Source organism: Balaenoptera ricei, chromosome 16 (assembly GCF_028023285.1).
Source record: "Balaenoptera ricei isolate mBalRic1 chromosome 16, mBalRic1.hap2, whole genome shotgun sequence".
Taxonomy (NCBI): domain Eukaryota; kingdom Metazoa; phylum Chordata; class Mammalia; order Artiodactyla; family Balaenopteridae; genus Balaenoptera; species Balaenoptera ricei.
In genome coordinates, this window is record NC_082654.1 from 26,647,001 (window position 1) to 26,671,900 (window position 24,900).

General features: G+C 55.9%; 1 protein-coding gene across 3 annotated transcripts; it reads right to left on the bottom strand.

Annotated features, from left to right (window-relative positions):
- Window positions 1-2,577: 2,577 nt before the first annotated feature.
- TRIM8 (tripartite motif containing 8) lies at window positions 2,578-18,833 on the bottom strand. Of its 3 annotated transcripts, none has more exons than XM_059899188.1 (7): window positions 18,463-18,833; window positions 15,875-17,387; window positions 6,651-6,746; window positions 6,080-6,313; window positions 4,766-4,797; window positions 4,516-4,631; window positions 2,578-4,162 (listed from the first exon to the last, which is right to left on the bottom strand). In XM_059899188.1, the coding sequence occupies exons 2-7, from the start codon at window positions 16,442-16,444 to the stop codon at window positions 3,555-3,557; spliced, it is 1,656 nt and encodes a 551-aa protein (XP_059755171.1). In that variant the 5' UTR covers window positions 16,445-17,387; window positions 18,463-18,833; the 3' UTR covers window positions 2,578-3,554. The 3 variants fall into 3 exon arrangements, with proteins under 3 accessions (XP_059755171.1, XP_059755170.1, XP_059755169.1); XM_059899187.1 differs by having other exon boundaries at window positions 17,867-18,833; XM_059899186.1 differs by lacking the exon at window positions 18,463-18,833 and having other exon boundaries at window positions 15,875-17,106; window positions 17,243-17,480.
- Window positions 18,834-24,900: the final 6,067 nt, after the last annotated feature.

Consider the following 24,900-nt stretch of genomic DNA (forward strand, 5'->3'; position numbering starts at 1 on the left):
GGAGACTGTTTCCGGCTGTTGCAGGAGGGCACCCGAGCACCCCGACTCCACGCCTTGCAGCTGTTCCCCAGCTGCCCGGCCCCACCCCAAAGACAGCTGGGAGAGAGGCTGGGGGCGGGGAGCGGGGCGCAGCTGCTCGGCTCCGGGGCTGGGACCGGGGAGGGCGGCGACATGAAAGAGCCTGGACCCGCCGGGGTGGCGGGCGAAGGAAGCCCCCAGGCGGTTGACTCCCTGCGGGCCCCGCACATCTGGCCCACAGGAGCCGTCAGTGGGGAGGGGGGAGACGCGCTCCGCTCCTGACCACCCAGCCCTGCCTGGAATGGGGAGGAGCGATCGCCTCCCCGGAGGGCGGGGGCGGTGAGAGCGATATCTCGGAGTCTGAGCGGTTAGCCGAGGGAGGCACAGGGCGCGCCTGTGGCTGTGAGAGGTGTCTTGAGTGCGCAGGGTGAGGAAGGCCCCCACGCCTTCTCCAGCTGGCCCTGTTCCTGGGTCACCTCCAGCTTTCCTGGCCTCCTTTGCCCCTGACCCTTTTGGGAGGTGGGTGACAGCTGCTCCTACAAAGCCAGGGACAGCTGGGTAGCTGGGGACAGCTGGATGGGGTGAGCGTCTCCCGGCTTCCCTGGCTGCCCAGACACTCCAGGCCATACTACACAGTTAGCTCCTTGGCCTACAGCCTGCGTGCCTGGGTGTCTATTTGCTGGGGTGGGCTTTCAGAGCTGGGACCTGGTGGGGTTCAAGCTCATCCCGCTACCACCAGTCTCCCCTCCATATCCCAGTTTCATCGATGTACCTGGAGAAAGAACCTCTTCCATCAGCTAAAACAAAACTAGGCCAAGTGGGAAAGAAATTGGGCAGCTTTCTGTCTTGGCTCCCAACTCCTGGCACAGAAGATGTCCCAGGGTTCCTGACAACCAGAGAAAGCGACAGTGAGTCAGGAGCAGATGTGAGTGGAGTTAAATGTCTATCTGTCCACCAGCACCTGGCCCCAGGCATCCTTCCACCCTGGGTTGGAAGGGCACTGTGCTCCAGCCATCTGCCTCCCCTCAATAGCCCCAAACAGGTGCAGGGGAAGAGAAAGGGGCAGGCCAGCTGTTGTCATCCTGCTCCTGGCTCTGGCTCCTTGCCAAAGTGGGGAAGGGGGAGAAGTGAATCAAGGGTCCACCCACCCCACACTGAGTCATTTTCTACTCCCACAGGATGGGAAGACAGAGGCAGTAGACCAACACTTTTGTCTGGCCAGCCCGACTGGCCGGGGGACATGGACTCACCATGTCCTCCAACTTGAGTGCTTATTTTTCTGAGAAGAGGGGTGACTAAGAGTCAGTGAGGGTTGGACCCCTGGTGCAGGACTTACCCATAGTTCCCTGTCTTGCGCTAGGCTTTCTGGGGTGGGAGGCATTCAGGCTCAGATTCTACCCAGACAAGGGGAAAGAGAATTAGGCACCCAGGAAAGGTTGACCCTCCTACTTTACACATAAGCAGATCCATGCAAACTGTTAGGCAACAAACCAGAGATCTTTTTAAAAGATCAGCAACCCCCTCACACCGCTCCTGCTCCAACAGAGGAGGGCTTGGTGTGCCCCAGCCCCTCCTTCCAGCCCACGGGTCCCTGCGACAAGCAGGTCCCTGGCCAGTCCCTCATGGCAGCACTTCTCGAACCCCAGGATGTGTCAGAATTACCAGGGGGTTAAAAATGCAGATTACTGGGAATTCCCTGGTGGTCCAGTGGTTAGGACTCTGTGCTTCCACTGCAGGACTGCAGGGAACATGGGTTCGATCCCTGGTTGGGGAACTAAGATCCTGCATGCTGTGTAGCGTGGCAAAAAAACAAACAAACAAAAAAGCAAACAGGTTCCTGGGCCCTCAGTGATTCCCACTAAGTCCAAGTAGGGCCCCAGGATTCAGCCCTTTTAACAAGCTCCCAAGCATGCTACTCTTTGAGAAGCTCTGCCAAAGGGGATGAGGGTAGGATGTCTTTTTCACCTTGTTACCCTAGCACTGTGCCTCCCAGAGCACAAGATTTTCCTGCCTGTCCTCCCTCCATGCTCAGGGGCAGGGGCTAGAGCCCAAGTTACCAAAGGAAGCATGGAGCTGAGTGACCCTCCCCGCCTCCTCCCCCAGTGGGGGCCAAGGCTCAGTTAGACTAAATTCCAAGATAGGGTCTGCTCTACTTCTGTGCCCTTGGCCCTACACAGTGCCTGGCGCTTAGCATGTGCTTAATAAATATTTGTGGACTGAAGGAGGTAAACTCTGCAAGACTCATAGAAAGGTATTTCTTCCTTTGTCTGTCCTTGCTAAGAGCATGTTGGCAGAAACTCAAAGAGACGCCGGGGCCCATGCAGCCGGGGGCTGGGCCCAGGAGGCCCTCAGCAAATATTTGCCAAATGAAACCAAGGCTGAGACCAGACGTAGTTAGTGCCTGACGAACTGACATTCACAGGCCTGGAACAGGCTAAACCCAGGAGAGAATCAAGGCAAGGAGGGCAGGGGCTTCCATCCCTAGAGGGGCCCCTCCCCACACCAACGCCTGAAGACCCCAGGCCTGGGGGAGTTAGGGGTAAGAGGCGAGGCAGGGAGTGGGACTGCGCCATTATGTTTATTAGAAGGTTGGATTTCGGTGTGTGCTCTAGACAGATTACAGAATAAATACCTGCGCCTTGAGAACAGGAAGTCCACGATTCATACAAAGTGCTCACTACAGGAAGTCGCTGTGTCAAAATCCAGGCAAGGACCCAACTCCCGGCAGCCCCTCCTCTCCCGCTGACCTCAACAAGGGCTGTGCTATGGTTTTTTTTTTATTATTTCTTTTATTTCTCTTTATTATTATTAATATTATTATTATTTGCTTCTGCTGTGGTCACTATCATTGGCAAGGTTCCTTTCCCCTTTCCTGGACATGGGGGTTCCTGTCTTTAAGATTCCATTCTGAGGCTGAAGGTGCCAAAAGCTGCTTGAGAAGTGGCCCTTGAACTCCGTCTGGGAGGATGGTGAGAAGGAAGCAGGAGAAATCATTCTTGGTTTTAAAAAAAATTAAAAAAAAAAAAAAAAGCCCCACAATCTACAGGTCATTCCTTATTTAGTCAGTGATCAAACTGCCCAAAAGAAAAAGAAGAGGAGAAGCAGGCCAGTGGGCACTGGTCCCTCCTCCCAGGGCTGGCTGAGGAGGGTTGGAAACTGCCGCTACCCCCAAGGCTTTAGGGGAAGCTGAGGCTCCTTCCAGCCACGGGGGTGGGTAGGGGAAGGAGTGGAAGAAAAAAGGAGAGACAGAGAGAGAGCTCAGCGCCTTGAGGTAGACGCTTTCCCAACTCCAGAGCCACCTGCAGCCCCGGCCCAGGCCAGCTCCCACTGTCACCTCAGAGTCCAGGAGATTCGTAATAAAAAAAAATCAAAACAAGCCCCAAACAAAACAAAATCCAAAAGGAAAAGACTTGGGGAAATGAAGGAGGAAGGGAGGGAGGACAGGAAGGTAGAAGGGCAGGTCTCTGGATGCGTCATTCCCGAGCCACTGGGGGCTGAGGGGGGAGACTCCCCAGCGCCCCACCGCCCGCGTAGCGTTAGCTCGTCACGTAGTGTTTGGTGGACGGCTGCCCGTACACCCTGTAGAAATCCTGGTGGCCAGGCTGCTGGGAGGCGTCGAGCCAGTCTCTGACCGCCAGGCTGGGAAGGGACTGGGGGACGGAAGGTGTGGGCGGGAGCGCGTGTGAGTACTCCTGTGAGGGCACTGTCCAGGGGAAGTGGCCGGAGCGGGGGTAGGGCTGGTGGCCGCCATGGTTGGCCACGGAAGAACAGTAACAGTTGTCCACAGAACAGACGAGAATCTTGCGGCCCCCATACTGGGGGAGCATGGGCTGCTGGGCGGCGGAGCCATTGGGATACTGCGATGGGGGGAACACAGGACTTGAGTGCACTGGTTGGGCGCCGCCCGGCAGGGCCACCAAGTGCTGCGTGGAGCTGCAGGGGCCCAGGGGCTGCCCTGACTGGCCCTCGCCGCTGGCTGTGCTCGCTGCCCCATACTGGCTGCCCACGGGGCCCGACGACGTCTCTAGGAAACTGGCCTCAGGGAAGGCCGTCGAGTGCTTGCGCTTTTCCGCCCCAGAGCTGCTCACACCACAAGGGTACAGGGGGACGCTCTGCAGGAAGGGCACCGGTGTGCTGAAGGGGCCTGTGGAGAGTTTGGGCAAAAGTCGCTAAAGCCCCCGTCCCAGGCAACCCAGGCCTCCTCTCCCCCGGGGACATTTTCCATCTGTAGGACCAAGAACAATACATCATGCACCATCTTGACGCTCACTACTCCATTAGCAAGCAGATACTATTATCATTCCCATTTTACAGCTGAAGAAGCTGAGGCTCAGGGAGGTCCTACGGCTTGCCCAAGGTCCCACAGCTAGAAGTAGCAAAGCAGGGATATGAGGAAAGGTCTATCTGACTAGGCCAGGCTGCCTCTCAGAAGGAAGTTTCTGGCATTTACCCCTGCCCAAAGGGTTCTCTCCCTTTGATTGAGGATCCCACCCTCACCTTCTAGCATCTTCCGTAGCTGCTTCTCCTTCTTGGCCACCTCGTTCAGGAAGAGCTTGGAGTTCAAGTGGCCGATCTTAGGGGGAGAAAGGCTGCTGCCTGTGCAGGTCTGGGTCCTGGGGGCAGTGGACGGGGCATCTGCTGTGAGGAGGTATCACCAGTAAGCCCGCCCTACCTCCCCCCAGTGGGCCTGGCCCTTCCTGCCCTCCCCCACATGTGTTCCCCTGAGGGCTGGTGGCCATCTGCTCACCTGTCCATTAGAATTTTCACCGACTTGGTGTTCTAGAGGGAGAGAAAAGGGTTAGTCAGTGGGAAGGGCAGCATGAGAGAGGGGAAGATGGAAGCTGCCCCATCGTCTCTCCCCCCAGGCAGGGCTGACCTTCTGATTCTGGCCAGAGCGGGGCAGGGGCAGGGGGTGGGGTGCCTCCATTTTCAGAAGATTGAGCACTTGCTATGTGACAGACAACACTGTAAGTGCTTTCTATACATCTATCATCTTATCTAAACAACTACCCTAGGAGGAAGGTTCTGCAGGCACTCAATCTTTTACCCAAAATCTTTGGGGCAAGATGTGTTTTGGAATTTGGAATTTTTTGGACTTTAGAAGGGAAATATGATGCCCGTATCATAATATGTGATTACAGTGTAAGACACTGTAATCTAACACATCAATGTTTCTGCAGCGATATATTTTTTTTTTTGGCCACGCCTCGTGGCATGTGGCATCTTAGTTCCCTGACCAGGGATCGAATCCCTCCCCTGCACTGGAAGCGTGGAGTCTTAACCACTAGACTGCCGGGGAAGTCCCAGCAATATGTTTCAATATTTGTACCAAGTAAGATCAATAAAGGCCATAAATTGCCAGCATCAGTTCAGGTAAATTTTTGCTGTTAAATGAGCTGCCAGAACTTTTTTCTTTCAGTTTTCAGAGATTTTTAAAAATTTGGCATTGTGTATAACAGATAATAGACCTGTATTATCAACCCCATTTTATAAGTGAGGGAGCTGAGGCCTAGGGAACACATATGACTTGCCCAAGGTCACAAAGCTAGAAGGAACAGGGTGGGAGGGTTTTGAATCCATGCAGGCTGGCTCCAAAGCCCTGTGAGCATACAGGTGGGGGGAACCAGTTGGGGAGCAAAGCATCGCAGACTCCAATTTAGAAATGCCCCTTGGGGCTTCCCTGATGATGCAGTGGTTAAGAATCTGCCTGCCAATGCAGTGGACACAGGTTCGAGCCCTGGTCCGGGAAGATCCCACATGCTGCAGAGCAACTAAGCCCGTGCGCCACAACTACTAAGCCTGTGCTCTAGAGCCCGCGAGCCACAACTACTGAGCCTGCGCACCAAAACTATGGAAGCCTGCACACCTAGAGCTCATGCTCCACAACAAGAGAAGCCACCGCAATGAGAAGCCCGCGCACCTCAACGAAGAGCAGCCCCCGCTCGCCGCAACTAGAGAAAGCCCGCGCACAGCAACGAAGACCCAATGCAGGAAAAAAAAAAAGAAAAAAACCTTGAAAATGCCCCTTGGGTCCCACCAGGCGGTCCCAGGCCCAGCCCACCTTCATGAAGCTGACGTCCTCCGTCTTGTCGAAGAGCAGCTGCAGGGAGCCCAGCAGCTTCTTGGCCTCCTGCATGCGCTCCCCGAGATGCAGCGCCTGCGCTGCATTCTCGCTGCAGAACTTGGCCTGGGCCTTGTCCAGGACCTCCACCGTCTGCCGCAGGTCCTCATCCAGCAGCTGGTGCAGCTTCTCGTACTGCAGCCGCACTTCCTCCTTCAGCTGGCTCACCTTCTCCTGCGGGCACCGGGGCAAGAGTGGGTGGGCAGGTAAGTACTGGGAACTTCTGCCTGCTGCTCCTGCCTGTCTCACATCCTGGATGGGGGAGTCTGGGACCCCAAAGCCCCAGGCTGCCCAGGGCTCCCAAAAGCAAAGTCTGACCTGCCAATCCCCCACTGGTAGCACAGGGCTCTGGACAGGTACCCTGGCACCAGTGGGGGGCTCATCCACTGATGGCTCATTGAATGACTGATCAAGGGATTCCGGCACAGAGCCGACCACGCAACAGATCCTAGCCCAAGGCCCAGCCCCCAAGCCGCCCCCCACCTCATACCATGGGCTTGGGCTTAGCTACCTCCACCAGGCGCTTGTCTGACTCGAGTTTGTACAGTTGGTCCTCAATGTCCTGCTCTCGCTCCTCCAGCCGGTCCTGCTGCTTCATCAGCATCTTCTGCAGAGACAGTTGGGGTAGGGGCATCAGAGGAATGGGGGAACACCATCCTTCCCTCTACAGAACAGACTCAACCTATGGAGTCTTTTTCCCAGATGACCTAAAATTTCTGCCCCCAACCCCGTCTGGCTCCCATGCAATCCCAGGGGCCTGGTGACAACTGTCTGGCCAGCCTGTCCCCAGGAAGAGAAAGCCCACACATATCTAAACCATAAACTTTCTGAGGGCAGGGTCAGGCCTGCCTCTGTTGTAAGCACTTTTCCTGTATAGACTTATCTAATCATTCCAGTAATGCTATGAGATACGTACTATTATCATCCTCATTTCAGAGAAGAGGAAACCAGAAAGGTTAAGTAATTCGTCCAAAGTCACACAGCTAGTGTCAGAGCTGGAATACAAACCTAAATGACCAGGTAGTAGGGTCTGTTCTTATCCAAGTCATGCTGCCTCTCTCTGGGGAGCACCATCTTAGAAATGATGCAGAGGGTCACACAACCTTCCCGGGTCTCACAGGCCCTCTGGCCCGGTCCAGAGATCTCACCTGATGCTTGCCTTACACTTGGGGGGCATCAAGCCAGACAGCTGCCCCCGTGCTTCCTCTTGATGCTGAGAGCTAGGCCTCTGAAGTCCTTGCTAACTCCCTCAGCCCCTCAGTTGGACCTGGGTGGAAAGGAAACTCTGGCTCTCCTAAGACCCAAGGTCAGTCTGCTGGAAGGTTCTGGACCATGCTGCTCTTCTCAGCTCTTAATCTTCTGTCTCTACAACCCCTCTCTTCCCAGACCTGCCTATCCCAGCCGTTCCAGCCACCCTGTCATCCTCCCTTGCCAGACAGACACACCTCTTCAAACAGGGTCTCTCTCCTGCCCAAGAGCCCTCGATGACCCCTCCTTCCAAACTCTGTAGGCTCTCTTTTACTTACAACCTGACTCTCCCAGCCAGGTGGGCTGGTATCCTGTCCCTGACACTGCAAATTTGAACTCCCTGCACCCAGCTGATGTTTTTCTGCAGCCCACAGTGCCTTCTCCCCATCCCCTGTCTATCCTTCAAAGCCCAGCTTAAGGCCCTGCTCCTCTAGGAAACTTTCCATGGCCCCTGCTCGGAGTCTGTGCAGGACCCTCCCTGTCCTGGCCATACAGGAGACTGTCACATTCTGCTCTCCCTCTGTAGCTGTGCTGTCCAATACAGTAGCCACTAGTCACATGTGGCTATTTCATTTTAAGTTAGTTAAAAATAAATTAAATTGAACATCAGTTCTTCTGTTGTACCAGCCTCATTTCAAGTGCTCAATAGCTACATGTAGCTAGTGGCTAATGTACTGGACACCACAGACACAAAACGTGACCATCTCACAGAAAGAGCTATAGGACAACACTATTCTATAGTCTGACCAACTGCGGTCTAATCTCCAAACAAAACTCAAGGCCTCTTGAAAACAGGGCTTTGCTGCTGTATTTTTCCACTTCCCTTCCTAGCCGGGACCCACAAAGGCCCCAGCACCCTACAGATGCATAATGTGTTTCCTGAATAAACCCATGGGTTTTGCACACAAAACAAGGTTTGCAAAGCAGATTGCACAGAACCTAGCTCACAGTAAGTGTCCACTCAACAAGAAGTGGTTCTTTTTCTTCCTCTGTGTGGACCTCAAAGTGACCCTCAAGTTTGACCCATGACCCCCACTCCTGTCCACACTCAGCTGGCTTCCAAAAGACAAGCTGCCACCAATCCCTTCCTTATTCCCCCAAACCCTTTTACATATGGGGAAACCAAGGCCAGCCAAGAGAGTTCAGCGACCCTGTTTTGTGTTGGTGGCTACCCTCGAACCAGGGCCCTGGGGACAGGAGGAGGTAGGGGGTGAGGCTCTCAGATTCTGAGCTGGGAAAGCCTGGGGCACCCCCCCGGCACACCCCCCCCCCAACAATTTGACCTTTCAGTGACCCAGGACAGTACCGTAAGAGACAGCCCTAGGAGATGTTGCCCTGCCTCCACCCCAGCCCAACATGCACATGGATCTGCTGCCAGCCTGAGAGTCAGAGCCTGTAGAGAAACACAGCTGGCTGGGAGCAGGAGCAGAGGTAGTCACACATCCTCCCTTCCTGTGAAACTGCCCCCAGTCACATGAAAAGGGCAGGCGGCACCCCACAGTATGGCCCACCTACATGCATACAACTGCACGCACACACACAAGCACACGCCACCACCTGGGCCCTGAGCACCTCAGGCACACTGTCACACACACAGCCCTGCACAGTGAAGGCTGGCCCTCCTGAAGGCCCCCGACGATTGAGGGAGGGCTGCCTGAAGGCAAGGTGGCCAGGGTACCACCAAAGGATATGAGACCTTTTTACCTCCCCTGTTGCAACTGGCCCTCAATTTTTTGCCTGCTGGCTGCCTCATCCCCACACTCGGGAAGACAGTCCCTCCAGTTTGGATGCATCTCAGGCTCCAGGCCACTCCTGCCTTCCCAGCGCCCAGGATATCCGAGAGCCCAGGCCCCAGCCACACACACATCTGTGCACCACGGTCTCCCGGCCCAACTACTTCTCATGACCAAACCCACTGGTATCAGAGTAGAGGTGCACCTGGAGCTGAGTCCCAGACGAGGGGCAGCCCCAGATAGGATCTCAGCCCCACTTCCCTCAGAGGCCTGGAATGGGGCTGTTCACTCCCACCCTCCAGACCCGTGGGAGGCCTCTGTGCCAATCCCCTGAAACCCCTTCAGGGAGTTCATGGCTGACCCCTCAGGGCACAGCCAAGGGAGGCACTTCCTGTCTTGTCCTGGGGAGTGGGGCTCAGCCCCTTCCCTCATCTAGGCTTTTCTCAGATCCTTTCCTGGCAGCACGGCCACCCTGGGACCCTGAGGGGTCTTCCCTTGGCTTCCGGGTCCAGGTCCTGGTTCCTGCCTGCCCAGAGCCCTCTGGGGTGCAGCCCAGTCCAGGTCTAGCAAAGGCAGTGGCCACACTCCCTAGCAGGTGGCTGGGTTTCATTGGCCCTCCCCCAGCTCAGAGGCCACCGGGCTTTTGTCTCCACTACAGGGGGAAGGGAAGGGCCAGGAATAGGAAGGAAACTGGCCAGGGGGTGCCAGCCAGGGAGGGCTGGGAGGGGGGCCCACCATGGCCAGTTCGCCCTTGCAGGAATGGCGCTCCCTCGGGGCTAGGTGCTCTTGATCCTGCCACAGCCAACACTGGGGGGAAGCAGGGGGCGGGGGGACACTGCTACCTCAGGCACTGGAAAATTGGGGTGGTGGGGAAGAAAGGAAATATTCACTTGCTGCCTCTTTATTACCCCTCACCTCGATTCTACCAGTGAATGAATCAGGTTGCTGAGAAGCTGGAAGATGGGGAACAGAGGAAGCAAGGACCCCTCCCCACTACCAGCAGCCTCCTTTCTATCCCAACCTCCCGGAACTACTGAGAGCTGAGGCTCCACTGCCCACCTGGGAAAAACCCACAGCTGAGAGATTTCCCAGCTTGATTCAGGGCAAGGCCTCTCAATGTGGGGGAGGGCACCTTACAAACTGCTCCCAGCCCACAGTGGGTCACCTGGATTGTGGCACACCTCAAGTGTGCAGGAACAGAGTGGAGACTAGAATGGTCTAGACTAGAAGCACCTGAGGGACCAGGCCTCCAGCAGGGGCGGGGGCAATTGGAGGCCCAGCCCCACTCTACACCTGCTGGCCCAGGTGGGACCTGCTCACTCCTGACCCTGTCCTTCCCTAAGGACCTAAGGCCTTCCACAGTCTGCTCCTGGGTCTGTGAGGGCAAAAGATCAAGAAGACTTGGGGGCACTCCATTCCCACCCCTCCAAGACCCTCATATCTGTCGCCTAATGTTCTAGACTCTGCCTTGAGCTGCTCCCTCCAAAGCCCCTCCCAGCCTGGAGAGGGGGCAATCATGAGCCCTTTACATTCCTGCCTTGGGAAAGCCTCACTCACAGCCCTCTGGAGACTGACTCGCCAGGCCCAGCTGGCATTTTTGATGCCAGACTGGACTGGGCAGACGGGTAAGGCCATTGGGACTCTAGGCTGTGTAAAAGTTAATAAATGATAATAATAAAACCCTCAAGTCAACCTTGAAGAGAAGCAAAGTCAGGAGGGAGCAGGGCCCCAGGATCTGGGCCAGAGGCAGGCCTCAGGTTTTTAGATGGGACCAGAGCTGGGGCCAGCAGCCCCTGTGATGGGGTGGAGGCAGGAAGAGGGCGCTGGGCTGCTGGAGTACCTCCGCCTGCTGGGATCCCTGCCCAGATGACTCTCATGCCAGCTCCAGCTCTGGATGAAGCCCTCGCTCAGAGCTACCCCCTCCTAACCTCCTCCCCAGCTGCCAAGCCGCCCCCCACTCTCCCACATAAGCCCTTGTCCTAGGAGTATGTCAGCCTCCCCTCTCTCTGGGCCACAGCACTCCCTCCTGGTCTCAGCCTTAGTTGCCCCTTCCCGTGCCTCAGCCCCTACCTGGGGCTACCATGTGGACCCCCAGGCTGCGGGCAATCACAGACCCAGAGAGAAGAGGCTACAGAGCAGGAGCCAGGGGCAAGGCGAAAGGCAGCACCTCGGAGGCAAGCCCCGGCAGACCCCAGAGAGGGTTTCCCAGCTGCACAGTGGAATTAGCTTTTGCCATGCAGAGAGCACTGCTCTGGGGCAGCAGAACAAAGAGGCGAGAGAGAAAGCCCCCCTTTGTCTGTGTTTGAATGCCAGGCCAGCCGGGAAGGAAGGCTTTCCCAGAGCCAGGGATGAGGCCAGCCAAGCCTGCCTGCTCGGTCCAGGGCTGGGGCCCAAGCCGGGCTCCCCTTCTTCCTATGACCACCCCGAATGCCCCCAACACAGCATCGCAGGATCCATCCAGGCTTCCACCTCCAAAGCCCACCACAGGCAACAAGCTCACCGAAGGTGAGTCCCCTCCCTCCCCTCCCCAACACCTCCACCAGGTGAGAAAGTCACACAAGACTCACACCCACCAACCAACCACCATCAGGCAGGCAATCACACACTAGCGCTGTCAACAACAGGTATGTGTGCACACTCAACTTCAACTCACAGGTGAACGGCAAGCAGGGCACCCTCCTCTCGCTCACACACACACACACGTGCACGTCTTCCCGACCCCATAGCCACACACAAGACAACTCCGTAATTAAGTCAGTCACTCACACTGCACCTTCTCAGAGATAAACACGTTGAGATACAAAAAAGTAGTCCCATGTTAGATGCACAACCAGACGCACTGGTTACACACGCACACACACGCACCTGCAGACAGACCTGGATGCACAGGCACCCAGAGCTGCAGCAGGCAGAGTCATCAGCAGGGCGTGCATGACAGGCGTCTGGTCTGGCTGTGTCAGCAGGATCCTGGGGTGGAGGTGGGGGGCTGGGCCTCCGCCTCAGGCTCCTCTGCCCGGGGCCAGGGAGGAAGGCCAAGCCAGGCCTCATCTTCCCGATCCTTCAAGATGGTCAAGGAAGGAGCAGCCACTTGACCCTCCCACCTCCCACCCACACCCACACCCAGAGCCTCCCCACGTCAACTCCCACCCCACCTCAGACCTCAGGATTACGGTCGGGGGCAGCAGAGAGCGGTGGGGTCTGTACTGCCTGAGTCAGGCTGCAGCCACAGCCCGGCTATAGCTGGGCCAGGGCAGCCCTCACTCCCAGAGCCCACCTGGAGACAGACACATGGGGTGGAGACCTAGGATCCCCTCCAGGGTCCCAGGGCAGCCCCTCCGGCCATGGACAATGTGAGCAGGATGACCTCACCCCCAGCAGCTGCAAACCCCAAACTGGCCCAAGAAGTGGGATCCTGTCCCCAGAGAACATCTCTTCTCAACTCTAAACCTTCGAGAATGCAAGGAACAGGGTCCTGGGAACATTTCCAACCTCAGTCTGGGGTACTAGGAATGACACAGAGGCACAACTATGACCTGAACACACACACACACCCTGCATAGCCCTTCACAGATATAACTAGGCTTTACCTTGGGTCTTCTTTCTATGTTGAAGGAGGTCATGAGACAGAGGTGCTCCCAGCTCATACCAGTCCCGAGTTCCTCACATGAACCCCTAAACCCAGGGGCTGGAAGAGGGTTTGACCACCTAGGGCCGCCACGCCTGAGTCCACCTGAATATCCCAGTCTTGGGCCCTTAGTATCCCATAGCCCCAAGGCAGAACACATTTGGGGTCTAGACATGTCTTAGAGTGGTCTCTGCGGTCTACCCAATGGGCATCCAGGCCTCATGGCAACGTGGCTTACACACTGGCTTCCCAAGGGCAGAGTGGGGCAAGGACTTCAAAGGCCTGACTCTGAGACCCCCTGCTAGTCCCCTGCTGGGCGGAAGCCCTGCTTGCATTCCTGCTGGGCCCCAGCTCTAGGCTGCTGCACAGGTGGGTGCTTTGAGTATGCGTGTGGAGGACCACCAGAGGGAGATTGATCAGCATTTCCTATTCCTAGCCAGTAGGGCATTTCAGCAGCCCCTGCCCCTCCCCTGGGACAACGGAAGAGGAAGCACAAGAAGCAGAGCTGTATCTTAAGGTGTGTGCCAGGTTTCCATGCTTCTGCTCCTGCATCTGGGATAATTCTGTTGCCTTCATCTATGGTACCAGCAGAGGCCCTTTAAGACAGACTCCCTCCCACAAGGGAAAAGAGGCCCGGGAAAACGCCCCTCCCCATGGCTAGCCTAGAGAGGATGGAGCGCAATGGGTTCTTCCATTCAGGTTCTTTGTGGCTCACCCCCTCCCCTGAGGGTGGGGCCCCTCTTCCTACTCGTTCAATAAGTCCAACTCACACTGAGTGGCACTGGGCCATTGAAGGGTTTCCAACTCCAGTGCCCTGGGACAGCAGAGAGAATCTGGAGGGCCTGGGGTAGGGGAGCCTGGAGAGGGACGAGACTCAGGCTGTGGGGCACAGATGCTGAGCGCACAGAACTGCACATCTGGCTGTGATGCAACCCACTACTTCTGAGCCTGCCCACACCAGGAACAGGAACGAACACAAGAACACACACACACACGCACACACACACATGCATGCACGCACGCAGACGCACGCACATGGAGCTGCTGACAAAGTTCAGGGCCTGCTTCCATCCAGTTCCTTCCATGAGCTGGGGGATCAGAGACCTGCCGGTAGGAACCCCAGGGTATACTTTGCGTATGTGTGCCACCCCCATCCCCCAACTATACAGACAGGAGACAGGTGCATTTGAGGGCAAAGCAGACAGTCTCAAAGACACTCACAAACACAGACACCCTCTTACTACCAAATCAGGTAAAATTGTGTTTTCTCCCCCACCTAAATGAAAGACACCTGAGCACTCCAATACACCTAAGGGCAAAGCTGTGGGTGCAGGCACACATTCACTCATCACCCTGGTTGCTGTCCCCTCTTCTGTGCCTTTCAGCCCCATCTCCACCTTTCCCTTCCCTTCATTTTCCACTGTCAATCCCAGGACAGAGAACTGGACAGCCTTCCTTTCTCCTGCCTCTGCACTTTTCCCAGCCTCCTCCCCAGCCCTTCCATCTTTATTAATAGAAGCAGCTTCCCAATACTAGGGAAAGTCTGGGCTCTGCCTGCCCTGGGTGGGGGGGCGGAGTACACTAGGGGCTCATTTGCTCCCCATGGCCTCTGCCTTTTCCAACCCTGGGGTGGGGGTAGGCTCTTCTCTCCATCCCCCACCCACACTTCCTTTAAGAAACCAGAGGCTCTGTCCTGGCACAAAACCCCAGAGCTAGCCCATCCGATTAGAAACTAATTATACAGCAAATTTTATTTGTTATCCCTGCCCTCAGCCTGTGGCAGCCCTCCTGCCTTTTGTTAGTGGTATATGCATGCTTTTTAATTGCTGAACAGTGACTCATTCTGACTGGCCCCCCCCCACAGGAAACAGCCCCCATCTACAACCGTCCCCTGCTCAGAGCTTCCTCATAACCAAGCTCCCCACTGGCCTCGACTAGCCTCCAGGGGCCCCCACCCATAAACACTTCCCAGTCCTACCAAAGCCCAACCTCACCCCCATGATATCACACCCAGGCCCCAAGCTGGGGCTTCTGAGATGGCTCAGACAGTCTCAGGCCAACCCCTTCTTTCTGGTATGACTCAACCCTGAAAGCCAGGGGACCTGGGAGGAACCCAGGAGGAGCCCCCCTCCACTGAAGGGGACGGAAGTATTGCTTCAGTCCAGCTCCAAAGCCAGGCCAGCCCCAGAGGCCTGAGGGGGAAGGCGGTTTTGACATTGGCCGCTGCTACAGGGTGTATACAATGGGAGGGGATGCGGTTCCGTAATCACCCAGCCGGCAGCCCAGGGGAGCCAGCTGCCTGAAACCAGATTGCAAGGCGGCTCAACCTTAAACCCACAGGATTCTTTTTCCATCTTCCACTTCCCCTCCCTAAATGTGGGAGGGCTGTGATAGAGGACTGGGCTGGGAGAAAAGCGCTCAGGGTGATGAAGACATACTTTAAGGTGTGTTCATGCAGATGCGTGCAATACGCACAGGCACACAGTGGGCAGCGAGCGATTCTCACGCATGGAGAGCGGGCTATGGGGAATAATCCGAATAGCTGAGATGCTGTCCGGTGATGCTGTTGGCTGTCCAGGCCTTGGCCAGATAGATACCAGGAGTTCTGCTCTCCCTCCGGAAGCTCCCCCTCCAGCCCCCGCCCCCCCCCCCCAATGTGTTTCCAGTAGGGCTTGAAACTAACATGGCTGCTTTTGTTTACTTCCTCATTGGTATGCCAGCATCATGGATCATGTCAGCCACAGCAGCGGCACCAGGACACTCATTACATAAACAGCAGCTGGAGAAGCAGGACCTGGGTCACTCCCTTTAGTGACTTCCCGTAGGGCCTACGGAAACAACGCCGGGGGAGGGAGCTGCACGCAAAACAGAAAAGCAACAGCCAAACTCTACCCCTGAGAGCCCCACACCTCAATTCTATAAAGGCCTCACAAGATGCCCCCTATGAGCACAGGTGCAGGAATTTATCAAGTACTGATCGGGGACCCTACTTCCCAGGACCTTGCCTCCAAACTTAGAGTGGGAGTTTGGAAGGGAACCTCTGGCCTGATGTCACAAGAGTCAGCCTGTCCGGATGGGTGGTCCCCAGGCGGTAGGGAGTGTGTGTGTGTTTGTGTGTAGGGTACTTGCCCGGATCTCATTCCTCCGGATCTCCACGTCGCACACCGAGTGTCCCTGATGCGCACCGCTGTAGTAGCAGCAGTATTGGCACACGGCCACCTGCTCGGCCTCGCAGTGGTAAAGGCGGTAGGCGTTGTGTTGCGGGCAGCTCCAGGCCCGCACGTCGTCCGCCTCCACCAGGAGGTGCCCGCGGGCGGTGGAGGGCTGCTGCAGGTGCGTCTGCACGTGGGACTGGCAGCAGGGAGCCTCGCAGCGCAGGCAGACCTTCTGCGCCGGCAGCGGGGGGCCACGGCGGCAGAACACGCAGTGCAGCGCCGCCGGCGGCTTCTCCACGTGCAGGGCGTTGAACTTCTCCACGATGTTGGTGAGCTTCAGGTTCTTCTCCAGGCCCGGCTTCTGGTTGTAGGCCTGGTTGCACTCTGGGCAGCGCACCAGGCCGCTGTCCTTGGCCCACGCCTCGCCAATGCAGCCCCGACAGAAGTTGTGTTTGCACGGCAATTGCACCGGCTCCACGAAGACATGGAGGCAGATGGGGCAGATGAGCTCCTCCTCGAAGCAGTTCTTCCAATTCTCCGCCATAGCGGCTGCGGGCAGGGAGCCCGGGCAGGTCTCCCCAACTCCCCAACCCTGGGGGTCCGTCCGGTGCCACTACAGGCCCACCAAGCCCCGAGCTCCGGGCCCCGGCGGCCCCGAGAGTCGCTCAGTCACCAGCGCCTTCCGCGCGCCCGCCCCCCAGAGGAGGGAGCCTCGGTCCTCACGCAGCGCGCGCAGCCGGCTGCGTCTCCTCCTCCTCCTCCCGAGCGCCTAGCGGGAGACGGCGGACTGCGCCAGGGCCGCGGCCGGGGCACCAGCCCTGGAGGGGAGTGCCGGGGTCCAAATTCCATATAAGAGGCCGCCTCCCGGTCGGCGCGGCTAGGGCAGCGGCGGCCCACGGCCTGCACTCGGCCCCGAGGCTGACATTGGGGCGCGCCCCAAGGCGGACAGAGCCCGGGAGCCGCACACTTCTTCCAGCGACGGCAGCGGCAATGGTGGCTCTCTCCTGGCTCGCCGGCGCTGCGCCTCCCTCGCCTCGTCCAGGGTCGGAGAGGCCGGAGAAGCGAGTGCGGCCGCGCCAAGGACTGCTAGATCCGGACCAGGCGGGAGAGGCAAGCCGGTCCCCGGGCCGCGGCGCGGGCGCCCCCCGGCTGGCCGGCCGTCTGCGGGTGCGGGCTGCGGGGCGCAGGCGGGCCGACTCCGGGGCACTGCGTGAGTGCAGGGGCAGTCATTCAGATGAAATTCCAGTCCCCGGCCAGAGACACCAGCCCGCCTCTGCCTTCCTCCTCCCTTCACAAATAGAAACGGAAGGGGGAGGGAGAGAAGTGGAAAAAAAAAGCTAACCAGAAAGGGAGGGAGAAGAAGCCCCGTCGGTGCTCCGGCCTGACCCCCTCGTCGCTACTTCTGCGCTCCCCCGAGGCCCGGCGCCGGGCGCCCCCGCCGCGAGAGACCCCGCTCTCCGTCTCCGCGCTGGGCGGGCGCCCCGGCTCTGCCGAGGAAAACAAGGATTGATCAAACTAGAAAGGAATTTTTCTCAACTGCTAATGAACAGGAGGCTCGGCTCCCGGCCCTCCCCTCCCCCCCGGCCCTCCCCCTTCGCCACCCCGGCCCCCCTCCCCCCCCACTTTCTTTTCTTCTCGGCCTCTCCTCCGGCCTTCGGGGCTGCGGTCGGAGCCAGCCCGCGGCGGCGGGGCCGGGCCAAGCTAGCCGAGCCGGACTGCCTCCCTCAGCGCCCAGCCATCTTGGGCTCCCGGCGGCCGCCGCGGTGGCGGCCGGGGGTTCGAGCGTGCTCGCTGAAGGGTCCTGCAGCGTTCTTTCTATCTCTCTCTCTGTTTTGTTTTGTTTTGTTTTTTTTTTTGTGGTGGGATTTTTTTTTTAAGGAGAGGGCTGGCAGCCTCCCTCAAATTAGGAGAGAGAGAAGGGAGAAAATGCCAAGTCCCGATTTCTCTCCACCTCTGCTCCACCCACCCCGGTTCTTTCCAAAATATAAAAAAAGATTAGAATTGGAAGAAGTCGGAGAAAGGCGAGCGCCCGCGGCCCCCGGCTGCTGCCCAGGCGACGCGTCCGGGGCGGGCCCGCGCCAGTTGCTCCGTCGGTAGGTCCGTTTGTCCGCCCGCTGCTTCTCATCTGGGGAGGGCACTCCGGGCAGGGTCTCCGCAGCGGCTGTCGTCTCAGAGCTTTATCCTCAGATCAAAAAAAGGAAGAAAAAACCCCCCAACACTCTCATCACAGCCACCTTCAGCCATCTTGCGCGTATTATTATTTCAGGAATAATCTGTTTAATAAAAATAGCTGCGTCTCTAGCCCCCTCCCCCGCATCCTGGGCTCCCCGCCCCCTTTTAATAATGATCTCGATAATAAAAATGATCTGCGAGCCGGGCAGTCCACGGCTGCCTTTTCCTGCCTCGGCTCGCTCGGGCTTCGGCTCTCCTTCCCCCAGGAAGGGGACGGGTGTGTGGGGGGGGTGCTCGCCGCTGGGGCTGGGGGGGGTACGTCCCTGCTGCCCGCCAGTCGGCCGTCTCAGCCTTAGCAGAAAGGGCAGGGCGCCCTCGCAGCTACCGCACCGTTGCGAGGACGGCAAGCGGGGGAGGGGCCCCGACTCGCGGGACCGGCTGGAGGGATGCACAGAGGTCCCCGATCTTCCCGCCACGGCCTGGCCTCGGAGTCTGAGCCCGGGGATGGGGAGGATACAATGGGCTGGGAGCAGAGCGCGGCTGGCAGGGTGGAGACGCGGGCGCGCAGCGGGCTGCGGTGAGCCGGAGTCCCGAGCTAGGGCGGAGAGAGGCGGAGGGTGGTGTCCCTACATCAAGGCCGGTCCCGCTACTCTGCAAGGGGAGGGCGGGAGACAGGGAGGGGGAGGCGAGGAGAAAGCAGCAGCGGAACAGCGTCGCCCGTAATCAGCACCCGCTGGTTCTGCCCACCCGGCACCGGAGAAATAAGCGGACGCGGAAGGGGGAGGAGGGGGCGGGGAGTATTGTCCGGAAGTGCTATTACAGCTGCTGGGGCGCCCGGCTCCTCCCCTTTTCCCTATCTGGAGTTGGGGGCTGTTCCGGAGATTGTTCCTGCTATTGGTCTCCAAACTGAGGCTCCGCCTCTTTAAGGCGGGGCAACCCGAGGGCCTCACGTGACTTGCACTAACTTCGGTTACCTTAAACATTGTGGATGGGGGTTGAGTTTCCGCGCTTCTTAAAAGGGAGATGATAACATTGCGGGGTGGGACCACTTCTTTCTGGGCCTGTTCACCCATAGCTCTTTCTACCTGAGAGGGAAAGGAGGGTTTGTCAGTCTGCTATCTGTCAGATGGAACTGAGCAGTGAATTACAAAGGTTCACTGTGCAGCAATTTCCCGATATCCTCAATACTTTTCCCTGTATTTCTTTAAAAAAAAAAAAAAAAAACGTTATTTATTTATTTATTTTTGGCCAGGCCTCGTGGCTTGCGGGATCCTAGTTCCCTGACCAGGAATCGAACCTATGCCCCCTGCAGTGGAAGCACGGAGTCTTAACTACTGAACCACTAGGGAATTCCCTTCCCTACATTTCTAACTTAGAACTACCAAGCAAAATATGCATTATTATCTCTCTTCAGTTAGTAAGGAAATGGAGACTTAAAAAACTGGGGTCAACCGGTCAGTTAACAAATACTTAACAAAAGCCTCATGCACCAGGCGTTTTTCTAGGCCCTGGGGATTCCCTGGAGAACACATACCAAACTTTTTTTTAAAAAATTAAATATGTAGGATAATTTCTGTGATAGAAAGTACGGGACTCACACAGTACTCTCAGAAAAAGTGACATTTGAGCTGAGACCTGAATGTTCAGGAGGGGTCGGGCAAATGACAACCTGGGAAAAGAGTGCTTCAGTCAGGAGGAAAAACAAATGCAAAAGCAATGAATCAATCAGGCATGTTCCAGGGCAGAAAGAAGGCCTGCGGTGAGGGAGAAGCCAGGTAGGGACCAGAACACACAGGGTCATGGTAAGGAGTTTGGACCTGAAGCTGGTTGTGAGAAGCTACTAGATTTGGGATATATTTTGGAAGTAGAGCCAATAGGACTAGACAGGATTTAGATGTAGGGTGAAGAGGAATCAACACATAATAGTAATGGGGTAGGAATGGGATCAAGATGTGCTTATCATTGTATATATATAGTATATCCTTCTGAACTTATGATTTGGGCCTCAACAAGAGGCTGGGTGGTGGTGCCATTTACCCAGAAGGAGACAATTGGAGAGGATTAGGTTTGGGTGGGGACATTTTAAATAGTTCTAAGTTAAGTTTGAGTTGGTTTAGCTATCCCAGTGGAAATCCTAGAGGAGACAATTGTATATACAGACTCAGAGGGGAGGTTTGTGCTGGAGATTATGGATTTCAGAATCATGAGCGATTATGTTCTAAATGGTAGGGATGTCCCTGGTGGCACAGTGGTTAAGAGTCCGCCTGCCAATGCAGGGGACATGGGTTCAAGCCCTGGTCCAGGAAGATCCCACATGCTGTGGAGCAACTAAGCCCGTGTGCCACAACTACTGAGCCTGTGCTCTAGAGCCCACAAGCCACAACTACTGAAGCCTGCGTGCCCTAGAGCCAATGCTCTGCAACAAGAGCAGCCACTGCAGTGAGAAGCCTGCGCACCGCAACAAAGAGTAGCCACCGCTCACCGCAACTAGAGAAAGCCAGCGTGCAGCAACGAAGACCCAACGCAGCCAAAAAACAATTTTTTTTAAAAAGGTAGAACTGAGATTCAAACTCAGTGCAGAATGACCCATGGGTCCCTGATCCTTCCATAAAACCAGTGAGCTTCTCTGCTTCAGGACCTTCAATCTCCCTATTCCTGATTGGGGGGTGGAGGTGTTAATATGGGCCCTTCAAGGACACAGCATGTGTCTTTTAGTTCTTTGCATCCCCTTACATGGGAGGTCTTATGCTGAATGAATGACGCATGCATGCATGTCTGAGTGAATAAACAAGGAGAAAGTGGCTTTCTAGCCCTAATCCTCAATTCCACGCTCTAAAGATGGTGCAAAGAAACAAGGTCTAGATTGGAGCTGTTGGAGCGTCCTTCTCTGGCCTCTTCACCAATGATCTCCAGGATAATCTAAAGGATTCCACTCATTTCTCACTTTTCTAGATGGCTCCCCTTGACTTAAACATCATACTCTTCTGATTTTCTTCATATCTTTCTAACCACAGACTTCTCCAATTTCCATCTCCTAAATGTTGGCTGCCCTCCATGCTCTTCTCTTACTAACCTATACCTGCTCCCTCATTTACTCCTAAGGCTTCATTACTGTCTATATACTGATGACTCCCCAATCAGTCTCCAGCTTAGATTCTCACCCTCCTGGGTGCAGACCCGTGAAACCAACTGTGCTCTCCACCCAGATGTCCCACAGATACCTTGAATTCAATGTACTGGAAACTAAAATCTTCATCCTCTTTGCTTTCCAACCTGCTGCCCCTTCAAGATGTTTGCAAATCTTGACTATTTCTTAACCTCTCCATTACTTCACCACAAACTCTTGCCTAATTATTTCAGTAGGTCCTAACTGGTTTCTGTTTCTGCCCTTATGTCCTGGAGTCAATTCTCAACAGAGTAGCCAGAGTCATCTTCGAAAAATATGTCAGATTGTGTCACTCTTCTGCTCACTTTATAATTGCCAGCAAGGTCCTACAGGATCTGGCCTCTGTGTAAGTAATCTCCTATTATCCCCTTTCTCTCACTCTGCTCCAGCCCCACTGGCTGTTCCTCAAATACACCTGGTGTGTCTCCCATGCCCCACCCCTCCAGGCTCTTCGAAGTTGCTCCTCACTTTGCCTGAACCAGTCTTCCCCTAGATATCCCTACTGCACCCTGCTTCCTCTCATTGAGATCCTTTGTTCAAGTGAGCCTAGGCAGTGAGGCCTTTCCTGACCTCTGTATTTAAAATGTGCCCCTCCCCCAGCCCTCACTATCTCTCCTCCTCTGTTGCATTTGTTTTTTTCTCCATAGCACATAACTCCATGTACTACGTATTCTACTTTAAAAAAATATTATCTTCCATTTCCAAAATATAAGATCTGTGAAAGGGGTTTTCTTTAATGCTGTGTCTCTGATGCCTACCGTGGGACCTAGCACATAGTAGCTGCTCAATAATTATTTGTTGAATCAATGAATGAATCCCGTTCTCTCCATTCCTACCACTTCTACCCTAATCTAGGCTTGACTGGTCACCTTGCCTCCAATCTAGCTCTCTTTCAAAATGTTCTCCATCCAGCAGGCAGGGGGATGGTACTACTGTGAAAGCTGGATGACTTAAGCCATGTACTCTAGGCAATTGGAACTCCACAGTTCCCAAGAAGAGTTTTGGGGCTTTGCCCCTGTTGTTCTGTCTGCCTGGAGAGCTTTTCAAAGTATAGCCCCACCTTCTTTTGCCAAATTCATCCTTAAGCATCAGGTTTTGACTTAGATGTCATTTCTTTCAGGAAGGTTTATAAATCTCCCCAGACTGAGTTGGGTACCTTCTCTGTGTTCATATCCTAGCATAGCCCTTTAATAAAGTGTTAACCCTAACTGAGCAATTACTATGTGCCAGGCATTTCATGTGTATTATCACATATAATCCTTGCCAAACCTCTGTGAAGCGAATATCCACTTTTAGAAGAAGAAACTGAGGCACAGATTAGTTAACCTGTCTAAAGTCAAACTGATAACAAGTGGTGGAGCTGGGGTAGGATCGAAAGCAGCTTACTGCCTTCCTCTTTTAGGGCTCTTGCAATTGTTTCCTGGTCCGTCTTCCCCCAGTGCACTATGAGCTCCTTAAGGCCAGGCCTGTGAAGAGTCTCCCAGCATATAGCCGAGTGCCTGCCACACGTTTGTTGAAAGGACAAGTGAACATATTTTCTAGTTTTTGCCATTCCCACAGTGTTATCGTAGTGGCTCAATAATGCTCAGGTGGCCTTCCTCTGGCTTGTCAAGGTTAAGACCCAGAAGCTCCATTCTCCTTCCTTTTGGTGCTTTCAGTACTGAGATGGCGTGTGGGGTGGTAGTGGGTGAAATTAGAAGAACAAAGGAACAGCATCGCTTCTTTTAGTTCTCTGGCCCCAGTAAGGCCACTGCTCACCTCACAACCCCCTCAAAGTCTCCCTTGCCCCTCAAGTTCCTCAGAAATCTGTGCTCACACAAACCATGGACACCCACCAGCAGTCTTTTTTGCCCTTTCCCCATCCTGCCCTTAGCTCTCCCCCAAAGACTTCCTGCACTGAGGAGGAGGGGCTGGTTAGTCCCACATGGAAGGGTCCCGAGATGGCCACCCCTGCCAGGCCACATCCTGCCCTGCCCTATGGTCTTGGGACATTTCTCTCCCTTCTGCTGCCCAGCTAATCACTCCCCTCACCCCACGCTGGCCTCCCAACCTCAGAGCCTGGCAGGCTGGGTTGAGTCACTCATTTCCAGCATGCATTCTCCTTCTGGTCAGGCCAGTTTGGCAAATCTCTCAGGCTCCCCAGACCCATGGCCTTGGAGCCTGTGGGTCCCCCCTCCCTAGGGCCCCTGATCCCCCAAATAGGGCAGAGCAGACTCCTGGAGGAATGTACAGGCTTTCGGAGGAAACATTAAAGATCACATGGACGGCTTCTCCCCTCCTTAAACCTAGGGACAGAGTCTCTGCTCTGGGTCCAGGAGCGCTTTTCTTTCCAGAAACAACCCCAGCCTACTCCTGTCTCCCGGAACCACCTAAGCACAGAATCTCGCTATTCTGTTTTCTTTGGGGCAAGAACTTCACCCTGACCCTGGGTCCTTCCAGGCTAGTCAGATGAGGAGGATTAGATAAGCAACCTGCCCCCAGTCTCCAAGGAGAAAGGGGAAGGGGTGTGGCCTGGGCCACCCTGGGGTAGTCAGCCTGGCTCCAGACCCTCCCAGCTCCCTTGCTCTGACTGCCAGAGGGACTGAGGGCCCCAGACAGGACCTGCCCCACTGCTGAGGAGGGGCGGGGGGGGGGGGCAGCCATAGTTCAGCAGGAGGTCACAGAGGAAGGAGGAGTGACCTCCCCCTGGGGCAGGTCCTACAGATACAGCTGCATCTCAAAGAGGACAGGGAGGGGAGCTAAGAGACCCTTCACAGGAGCTGACTCCTTCTGCCCCCTACCCTCTTGTGGTGCCCCCAGGACATCTGCAGAACCCCCTCAGTGCTACAGCTCCATCCTGAGGACCAGAAGAAAAGGGCCCTGCTATTCCCCAGGACAGACAAGCAGGCCTAGTAGGAAGGGAAAGAATGTGTGAAGGCCCAGAGCAGTCCTGCGGCTTCCTGGACCCTGTCTGGGTGCAGACCCACTCCTGCCTGCCTCTAAGGCCCCAGGCTGTTGCCTTCTCCCCCTCTAGCACTAGGCTCTGCCCTGCCACACCAGGCCTTGGAGTGATAGGAGCTGGGCGATCCAGGGAAGGAAGATCCACCTGCCTCCTCACCCAGACCAGGCCCAGAGGATTTAACAGGAAGGGTAGGCTGGCCTCTGTGTCACCCAGTGGGCCAGTTCTGAGGCTGCCCCTCCATCCTTCCCCCAGGCCCTGGGTTAGGAGGTTGAATTTAGGTGCCTGGTGAGGGGAGTGCTGTCTCTTGCCATAGCTGGAAGGGGCGTAAGGACTCCAAAGTGGACCTGAGGAAGGCCCGCCTTCCCAAGGGAAAAGGGTTTTTTGCTGAGAGGTGGGTAGGAGAATGAAGCAGAAGAGAGGGTCTTTACCCACACACTCATCTCCCCAGACTGTGTTCCACCTCCTACCCCGCTGACCTTACAGGAATTCAAGACCAGTGAAAGAGAGCCTGTCCCTGCGAGGTCATTTCTGCATGACTGAAGAGTCACAGGCTGTGTGATCCTGCTTCCCTGGCACCGTCTCCACTCCCAACATCAGTCTTCAGGGCCTTTCCACATCCTGGCTTCTTCTAAGTGGCTGAGTCCAACCCACCCCCTCTGGCAGGGCCCCTGGCTTTCTGCTCCCCTACTCCAGGCAGCCAGAAAGGAGCACAAGACCCAGG